The 10,229-nt window shown below is 40.5% G+C and overlaps 1 protein-coding gene across 1 annotated transcript; it reads left to right on the top strand.

Annotated features, from left to right (window-relative positions):
• Positions 1-8,606: 8,606 nt before the first annotated feature.
• LOC124100553 (olfactory receptor 7D4-like) lies at positions 8,607-9,554 on the top strand. The gene has a single exon (XM_046456086.1). The coding sequence runs from the start codon at positions 8,616-8,618 to the stop codon at positions 9,552-9,554; it is 939 nt and encodes a 312-aa protein (XP_046312042.1). The 5' UTR covers positions 8,607-8,615.
• Positions 9,555-10,229: the final 675 nt, after the last annotated feature.

Raw genomic sequence — 10,229 nt, 5'->3', positions numbered from 1 at the left:
GCATTTATACACCATGGAGTATTACGCAGCACTAAAAAATGACAAAATCATAGAATTTGCAGGGAAATGGATGGCACTAGAGCAGATTATGCTTAGTGAAGCTAGCCAATCCCTAAAAAACAAATACCAAATGTCTTCTTTGATATAATGAGAGCAACTAAGAACAGAGCAGGGAGGAAGAGCAGGAAGAAAAGATTAACATTAAACAGATACATGAGGTGGGATGGAAAGGGAGAGAAAAGGGAAATTGCATGGTAATGGAGGGAGACCCTCATTGTTATACAAAATTACATATAAGAGGTTGTGAGGGGAATGGGAAAATAAACAAGGAGAGATATGAATTACAGTGGATGGGGTAGAGAGAGAAGATGGGAGGGGAGGGAGGGGGGATGGTAGAGGATAGGAAAGGTAGCAGAATACAACAGTTACTAATAGGGCATTATGTAAAAATGTGGATGTGTAACCGATGTGATTCTGCAATCTGTATTTGGGGTAAAATTGGGAGTTCATAACCAACTTGAATCTAATGTATGAAATATGATATGTCAAGAGCTTTATAATGTTTTGAACAACCAATAAAAAAAATTTAAAAAAAAAGAGATTTATGTTCTCATCACAAAAAAACTAAAAGAATGTGATATGATAAATAAGTTAGTATATTTAATATACTAATTTTATAAAATACATGTATTTCAAAAGTCACGTTTATGTGATAAATATTTGCAATTTTGATGTCAATTAAAAATAAATAATTTAAAGTTAGAATGTACTTTTAAAAGAATTTAGGAGATTCTGAAGAAAAATATCACCATGCATGCAGTTTTAAAATCTCCAGAATTTATTCTTTTTAAAGAATTTTTTAGTTGTGGATGGACCTTTATTTTATTTATTTAAATGTGGTTCTGAGAATCAAACCCAGTGCCTCACACATGCTAGGCAAGCTCTCTACCACTGAGCCATCACCCTAGCCCCTTGTGTTTTATTTTGTTATGGAACTGGGTGTTGAACCCACATGTCTATGTATACTGATATGGTTCAGGGTTCACCAGAGAGCTTCATTCCCAGCCCTTTTATTTTTATTTTAAAACAGGGTCTCACTAAGTTGCTTACAGCCTTACTAAGTTACTGAGGCTAGCCTCAAACTTCTGATACTCCTGCCTCAGCCTCCTGAGACACTGGGATTTCAGACTTGTGCCACCAGGCCCAGCTAAAATCTAATCTATGTCAAGTGCTTTAACTATAGCTGAAATACCCAAAAATGCAATTACAACTAGACTTGTCTTTTTATCATCCAGTTGCAAACCCAGAAGGAAATGTCAGTGTCCGTGATCACAAAAGATGATGCTAAGGGGCTGGGGTTGTGGCTCTGTGGTGGAGTGCTTGCCCAGCACACATGAGGCACTGGGTTCAATCCTCAGCACCACATAAAAATGAAATAAAGATATTTTGCATACCTACATCTAAAAAATAAATATTAAAAAAGATGCTGCTGAATAAAAACTCATTGTACTAAACCTGAAAAACTTCATCCCATAAGGAACTATTTTCTCAGCCAAGTTAATTTTATATTACAGACAATTCCAACACTCATAATGTCTAATAACCTAGCTGATAAAGAGTAGAAACAGCAAATAAATGAAGGGAAGTCAAAGTGAGAAAAGCACAGGGACCTGCCACATGCGGTCACTGTGGAAATGAGCAGGGAAACTCACCATGACCCTAACTAGCAAGGAGGGAATTGGAAATGTTAAATGCACCACCCCCAGAAAGTCTCAATGGAATTAAAACATTTTACTTAAAGCTGAAATTCTTTTAAAAAAAGACATAGATTAATTAACATGAAACAAAACAACTTGGTTGTTTCAAAGAACAACAATAAAATGAGATATAGTTAAAAATAAAGCTCATTCAAGATGATAAGAAAGGGAAGGTCACCTTAGTCAGTGGGTTAAGGACAAAACAACATAGGCTAGTCATGATTCTCCCAGGGATTTAAATCCTCTTCCTTTTCAGAACAACTCTTTGCACTACTTAGCACATGAATAATTCTAACTCGGATCAGTAGAAACCAAAATGAATTTGATAGCTTTAGAGCCAGCAACAAATATGTGCATGTGTGTGTGTGTTAGAAGAGGAATGCACATTCTCAGATAGAAAAATAAAGATTCACCTTTAAAATTATATGTAATGCTGATTTTAAGTAGAAAGCATTTGACTGAACATGAAGCATTAGGAAATTAGAGCTTATAATCATGCAAAGAACTGTTGCCAAAAAGCTTTCAGATAAATACATAAGATGAACAAGCAAATGGAGACAAACTTTTTGAAGTCAAAGATGAATACATCATTAGTTCTTTCGATGTGTAGGTGAGGTTTGAAAGCAAGAGCATCTCTGAGGACACAGCTCTGGGTAGGTCTTTCCTCATCCATTTAACAAATCCTACAGTAGTTGTTCTGAACTTTCACTGTGGAGAAATAAGGTTTACCTGGAGGGCTTATTAGACACAAAGAGATTCCTCACCCTGGAGTTTCTGATTGCATAGATCGGGGTGGAGACCAAGAATACACACTCTAATAAGCTCCCAGGTGATTCTGAGCCTGCTCATCTGGTGACAATGAGTTGAGATCCATTGTTCTCTGTGTCCCTAGAGCTTGAGTCTAGTTAAAGTTGTCCTGCACTGTTGACTTCTGCTGGTTCCCTAATCCCAGTCCTGTTGGGTGCAGTGCTGTTTCAGATGGCTCCATGGAAGCCCTTGCTGCCCTGGCTCTTCCACAAGAGTTTTCCCAGAAGGCACAGGAACACCTTCCATTCAGGGGATTCCCAGACTCTCTTGTTAGGTTCAAAGATGCTGTGCCCTGGGACTCTGGAAGCTGACTTAAACTTTTCACAACCTTACAAAATCCTCAGAGCACCTCATTCAATTAACTGTTCTAACAGCTTCCTGGTCTTTACACAGTTCTGTTCCCACAGGGTAGAAAGGGAGACTTTCTGCTACTTCCTTCTCCCTAAAGACAGCTGTTGGAGGAAAATTTGGTTCTCCAATTGTTTGTCTCCTTTCTCAGGTCTGCTCAACCCCTTGCAGTCAATAAGCTCCTTCTCCTGGAGACTTAAAGAGAGTTCTTTATCTGTCTTCAAACTGTCTCCCAGGGCCCATTATGCTGCTGATCTGACTGTGCTCTTCCCTTCACAGAGTTTAATTTCACAGACAGGAGTTTCTCCCTGGGGGCTGTGTTAGTGCCATAGGGACTCCCTTAGGCTTGCCTCTGAGAGTCCTGCTGGACTGACATGAAGTCATCACTCATGACTTTGCCACTGCACATTCCAGAGTCAGAAGACTGGAAATGCCCTTCCTTATGGTAGGGATACACATGGTCCCCATAGACCTCAGGGCAAACTACTGTGTCAGAAATGAAGACTTCCTGTGAGTTAGGTGAGGAGAGAGTGAGAACAGGGAAAGGGGATTATCAGGTAGACAGAAACCTCTCAATACATGAAGCACTAACCAAAGGGATGGGATGGAAAGCCCAGGAGGGGATCTGTAAGAGGCTGTCACTAACTGAATAATTACACAATAATAATTTAAGTGATGCTCACCACTGTGTTAGATGGGTATGGAGACTAATGTGGTCTTTGGGGACTTTCTTTGAGAGTCATGTGAGTCAGAGAGCATGAGGGGGTCCTGAGAATGAGAACAGCAGGGACATGGGTTGGATTCAGGCTGGGATACAATTCTTTATCACTGCCATCTGACAGGAGTGAGATGAAATCTTAGAGTAGTTTTAAGTTGCATTTTTCTAATCACTAGAGAGGTTGAACATTTTCCATATATTTGTTGATCAATGCATATCTTATTCTGAGAAGTGTCTGTTCATTTCTGTAGCCCATTTACAAATTGGATTTTTTTTTGGTGTTAAGTTTTTTGAGTTATTTATATATCCTGGAAATTAGTGCTCTATCTGATGTGCATGTGGTAAAGATTTTCTCCCACTCTGTAGGCTCTCTGTTTGTGTTATTGATTGTTTCCTTTGCTGAAAAGAAGCTTTTAGTTTGAATCCTTCCCATTTATTAATTTCTGATAGTATTTCTTGTACTTTAGGGGTCTTATGATGGAATGGTTGTTATTAAAAATAAGAGATTATTTTGATGAAAATATTCAGGGAAGGTTAATCTTGGGTAGGGATATTGTGGGTGGTGATATAAATTAATACAAACATTACTGAAAACAATAAAAATTTCTTCAAAAAAAATAAAAATAAAACTACTGTATGATCCAATGGTCCCAGGACAAAGTATATGCCTGAAAAAATAAAACCAGTACTTTTAAAAGGTATTTTCACTCCATGTTTTACTCCATGAACAACTGCTAAGCTTGAATATCCATCAACAGATGAGGGGATAAAGCATATGTGGCATGCACACATAATGAAATACAATTCCAGCATGAACAGAAAGAAATGTTGTCATTCAAAACATGGGTGACCCTGGAGAACAGTATATCATGTGAAGTAAATCAGGCAAGAAGGGTAAATACCTCGTGATTTCATTTGAATGTAGAATTTTAAAACTTGATCTGATAAACATAGCAGAATGGACTTTACCCAAGATAAGGAAAGTTGGGAGACCAATGTGTGGATGGAAAATTTGTCAAAGAATTCCAAATTCCAGGTGGATGAGAGGAATAAATTAAAAAGATCAATTGTATATAGGGGTGACTATAGTGAATGATTATGCATCATTTTTAATGAGTAATGGATGTCAGTGTAATTTACCACAAGAACAATAATAATAGGAGGTAATGCAGATGTTAACTTTGCAGATGTTGAAATTTTATAATACTTTAAAATATGTGCACACTTTAAACATACAATTTTATCTATCATTTTAAAAATAAATAAATTTGAAAATAAATTAAGAAAAGTAATCACCAAGAAAGGACTTCTTTGCCTCCACAACATGGTGCACACAAAATGGTCCATGAAACCTCCAGTGCATGTTTCAAGAGAGGCAAGTCACAGAGAGATGGTTTCTGGTGCTACCAGCTCTAGGAGTCCCTAGAGGATCCTGGTTCCAGGTTCTTGATGTGAGCAAAGAATTGAGTGAAGTGCAAGAGGTTGGCAGGGAGACAGGGGTCCCTGAGAGCAAAGGAGAACACTCTGGGAGAGCTGGGGGCTGAGCTGCCAGGGAACTCCAGGCCCAGGCCACACAGTGGAGCTGGCTTTTGTTGGGCTGTGCTGGTTCTCCCCCTCTCCCCTGCTGGATCTGGGGTTGACTGGCATCTTGATTGACAGCTGAATTCTATATAATTTCTTTTCTGCTGCCCATGCATAAGTTTCTTTCCCCCCAGCAAATGCACAGGGGGAAGCAATCTGCAATGCTAATGACATGTTAACTAGCAACAAGTTCACTAAATTTGAGAACTTGGTCTACTGTGTATCTCCAAGATTGGGGACTTTCCCTTCATAGTCCCAAATTCCCCTGGTGGTAGTCTAGCTTCCTTCTTTGAACCATAAGATGATCCAGTGTCCCCCCATAGGAAGAAGCTTGAGGTGGGGTGTTGTGAGGGCCCTGGGAGGAACCCAGAGCCCTAAGGGGGTGGTCTCTTTCCAACCCTTATCTCCCACCTAACACTGGAATGTGCTCCTTCTGGAAATGAGACTTCTATTTGAGAACTTCTGGTGACCTTCAATTCAAACCAGAAGGGGAAACAGTTTCTCCTTGGAGAAAATAAAGCTATCTCATCCCAGGGCGTCCTACATAGAAAAGAAATCAAAAGAAAATTTTCCATTCTGCTATCCTCTTTTTACCCCAAGGGAGCTGAAATGCTTAGAGACCAGAAAGACAATAGCACAATTTATCTAATCAGGAGCTCTGAGAATTCAGCACTTGAGATGCCCAAGGTTTAAACCTGCCCCTGATGCTCCTCAGCTACAATTCTCTGTTCCAGCTTCCTTCCTGGTCTTCCTCAGGACAGAATGTGGAGAAGACAAACTTCAGCCATAGACATCTGAGGGAGCTGGTGTGTCCCAGTGAGGACATTGGAGTCAGAAGGAGAGGAGGACCTGGGCACTGAGCACTGTCTCTGCGAGGAAGACTCTAGAAATGACCAGTTTTACTTAGTTTTTGAATCTGTAGTCCCTGTACCTTGAAGGATCTTGAGTTTTCACTGACACCTCATCTCAGTTTTAATTCTGTCTCCTTCCCTTTAGAATCTAGAGCATGTTTCCAATCGGAGTTAGACTCTGGAGAGTCTCCTGTTCTTCTCCACTCTTTCCCATAAACCATGGTCTCCTGCATCTAATTATTTAATTATTAACAATGCACCAGAGATCATTATGCAGAAGGTATGGTCTACTTTGTTTCTAGTTTAATTGGATCTTTCTGGTCTATTTCCTATATTTATGTTCAAATTTGATTTACTGATAGTCCTCCATAGTGAGATATTTGTCCTTTAATCTTCCTGTCCCCAATAGCACCTACCAATAATGTGATTATTTCTGACATTCAACATACACTCCAGTTCCATTTTCTCATGTTAAAAATCCCTTAAAATACTCTGGAAAATATTAAAAGATTGAACTTGGAGGAGAATGCATTGGCACATCCAAGAATTTAACATAAGCGTTCTAGTATTTTAATGAAAATGCTCCCATTGACTGTGATTTGAAAATAACTGCTATTTATTGGGTTAGGAAATTGTCCTTGGATTCTTTTTTGTTTACCAACAGGATCATCCCTGGCTCCTAGGAGAATGAGGACAGTTAAATTCTCTCAAATGCATTTTTCTGTTATGATTATAATTTATATTCAGTTGTCTTTTTTTCTGATGAATTATATTGACCAACATCCTTCTGTGACTGGGCTTTCCTTCCTACTACTGATATTAACTGCTAGTTATCTGTTGGCTTTTTAAAATCTTTAGTATGATCTGCAAATCATCCTTAAAACCCAATGTTGTTTACATACATAGGCACGTGAAAATCTGGAGGATTCTTTTGGTAATAGATTGATTTTTTAGTCTCAACTGTTGTTTGTTACACAAGAAACATTTAATTTGATTTCTCTATCACCCACAAGGTGACAGGACCCACGTAAGGCCCTGGAAGGACCCATGATGAGCCCCAGCACTCCCACCATCAGACCCACAAGTGAACAGAAAATCTTGATATGGGAAGGACCTCATGGGGGACCACAGGCAGCTCTACTCTGGGCCTCACACACTCCACCCTCCTGCCCCCACCCCACCCTCCCCTGCTATACCAGCCCCATGGAAAGGGCAGCTGCAAATTCTGTCCTCTCAGCCTAGAACAGTTCTTCTCTCCTCAGTCTGTCTGGTGACAGTGACACATCCTTCTTTTCTCTGTCCAAATATTTCTCTTTCAGGGAGGTATATCTTACCCACATTCCAGGCTAAACTGTTTCTCCAGGAACCATACCTTAACCTAATTAGCACTCTCAGGCACTCACAATAACCACAATTTGTCTATCATGTGGAATGTAAATATTGATCTGTGAGAATTAAATTTGTTTTTTATTTTTCTAGGGTGACTCAGCTTCAGTAACCCTGAATATCTTATCCCAATGCATCTGTTGGGTGTTGCCCATGAGCTCTGCTGCTCTGTGCACTCCATCCCCACTGGAGAACACGGTCGCCTGAACATGCTCACATGGCCTTGAATTTGATTTTAATGGCAGTGAGCTTCTGTTTTCTCCTTTTATCTGTGCAGTCAGTCTACATGATTTTTCCTCTTCTAGGAAGAACTCACAGAGCAGGAATTCCCTGAAAGAAGCAGCTGCAGGGATCACGATTAATTAGAAGTGCACATGCAGTCAGCAGAGGTAACCCACCTGCTGTATTTATGATCATCCGAATCCTCAGAATGCTGGCCTTGGTGGCTGCCAGAGCCTAAAAGGGAAATTGATAAATGAGAGCCTTGAGGACAGATTTGTTGAGGTGCTATAAATAAAACCTCACACGTGTGATTATGCCACAGGAACTACATTAGGAAAAGTACCAGCAACTTCTCATCTGATTTTGCTCTTAAATCCTCCTCTTAAAGAATATTTAATTTTCCTACTGTAGAGTTGAGTATTTGTGTCAAAGAGAATTTAAATAAATTTCTAAAAGTCACATAGATGAAAAATAAGTGAACCAAAATTTTGTTCTAGGAAGTCTGACTCAAGGACTCAATTTCTAACTCATACTCTCATGCTATAATTTGGAACTGTATATGTCTAACATAATATCATACAAGAGAAGTACAATAATAGCATCAACAGTAGTAAATTCTCTTCTTTATTGAGATCCCTCCATGTAAAAAAGCATATCAACAAAAAATTGGGTTGCTTAGATAAATTCATGTAGATGGGGGACTAAAACCATGAGAAGATGATAAATTAGAACCTATTGTTAATTTTTTAAAATACTGCTCAGTGATACACATTTAAAATGGGCACAAACTACCCCTTGTCTCAGTGAATCAGTGTCATGAGAAACTCTCCTGGAGAGTGAAGGACGTCCATCCAAGGGTGATACTGTAGAGCGGTCACCTCTGGAGTGGCCTGTTGTGTTCTGAACTCAGCATGCATCTCTTTCTTAAGCAGAAAATCCACGGATATGGAAGCAGAAAACCACACAGGAGTATGGGAATTCATCCTCCTAGGCCTCTCGGATGATCCACAATTGCAGCCCCTTTTCTTTGGCCTGTTCCTGTCCATGTACCTGGTCACCATCCTGGGGAATCTGCTCATCATCCTGGCCGTCAGCTCTGACCCCCACCTCCACACCCCCATGTACTTCTTCCTCTCCAACCTGTCCTTTGTGGAAGTCTGTTTAACCTCCACCACGGTCCCCAAGATACTGGTGAACACACAGACACTCAGCAAAGATATCTCCTACAGAGGCTGCCTTACTCAGGTGTATTTTTTAATGGTTTTTGCAGGTATGGATAATTTCCTTCTGACCGTGATGGCCTTTGACCGCTTTGTGGCCATCTGCCACCCCCTGAACTATACGGTCATCATGAACCCCAGGCTCTGTGTCCTCCTGGTGCTGCTGTCTTGGCTCATCATGTTCTGGGTGTCCTTACTTCACATTCTACTCCTGAAGCCACTGACCTTCTCCAGTGGCACTGCAGTCCCTCATTTCTTCTGTGAACTGTCTCAGCTTCTCAAAGCAACCAGCTCTGACACCCTCATCAATATCATCTTACTGTATGTGGTGACTGCCCTGCTGGGTGTCTTCCCTGCCACTGGGATCCTCTACTCCTACTCTCAGATCGTCTCTTCCTTACTGAGGATGTCCTCCTCTGTGGGCAAGTCTAAAGCCTTCTCCACCTGTGGTTCCCACCTCTGTGTGGTCTTCTTGTTCTACGGAACAGGTCTTGGGGTTCACCTCAGTTCTGCCATGACCCATCCTTCTCAGGGAAACATGATTGCCTCCATGATGTACACTGTGGTCACCCCCATGCTGAACCCCTTCATCTACAGCCTGAGGAACAAGGATGTGAAGGGGGCCCTGGGGAGACTCCTCAGCAGGGTAGCCTCTTGTCCTTGATGGATCAGAGACCTCAGAAATAAGAGCACTTCATGTCCCCTGAGGCAAATGTGAATTTTAATATCCTGGCTTTTCCTCTCTAAAAGGTGTGCCTAATTGCTGGTGTTCACAAAGGAACTCACTTTGCATTTTATTGTTTTGTACTTTTCCTCTATAAAGAGCCTTAGGAATTCCTCTTTTAACTTTTTTTTATTTTACAAGATCAATGTAATTAAAAACTCAGAATGTTTTCTTACAGATATTCCTGATTTCCCACTTGAAGTAAAGAACTTGTATCAAGTATTGACATGGTTTCCTAAAAGTATCGCTATTTACCAAAATTTTATTTCCCAGATTTTCATCCTTGGTTTGCAATAAAATCATCAAAATGAAGCATTTAGCATGTGCGGTCTGCTTGTCACTCCACATGGGTGACTTCAATCATGAGAGTATTTCCCAGAGCTTTCTCTGCCATTTACTTCAAATCTCTTGGTAGTGTAGAAATCTTCTGTGCAAAGACTGAGATCTCAGTCTCCTTGGAAAGTTGAAGTAAAAGGCAGAGCAATTCCTGCACTCCTCTTGGTGTCCCATTTCTTCTAAGAAGAATGATTAGACTGTCACCACCAGAGCCAGAATGCACCTTTGACAGGGATCCTTCATGTGTCTCCCAGTGGTCCAGTGTCCTGGGAACCCCAG

Source organism: Marmota monax, unplaced genomic scaffold (genome assembly GCF_021218885.2).
Source record: "Marmota monax isolate L192 unplaced genomic scaffold, Marmota_monax_Labrador192_F-V1.1 WCK01_AAM20220418_F8-fsc00908, whole genome shotgun sequence".
Classification (NCBI taxonomy): Eukaryota; Metazoa; Chordata; class Mammalia; order Rodentia; family Sciuridae; genus Marmota; species Marmota monax.
This window is presented reverse-complemented; position numbering and strand designations above follow the sequence as displayed.

Excerpts from the sequence above, each read along its gene's own strand:
- LOC124100553 (XM_046456086.1), top strand. The coding sequence starts at position 8,616 with ATGGAAGCAGAAAACCACACAGGAGTATGGGAATTCATCCTCCTAGGC.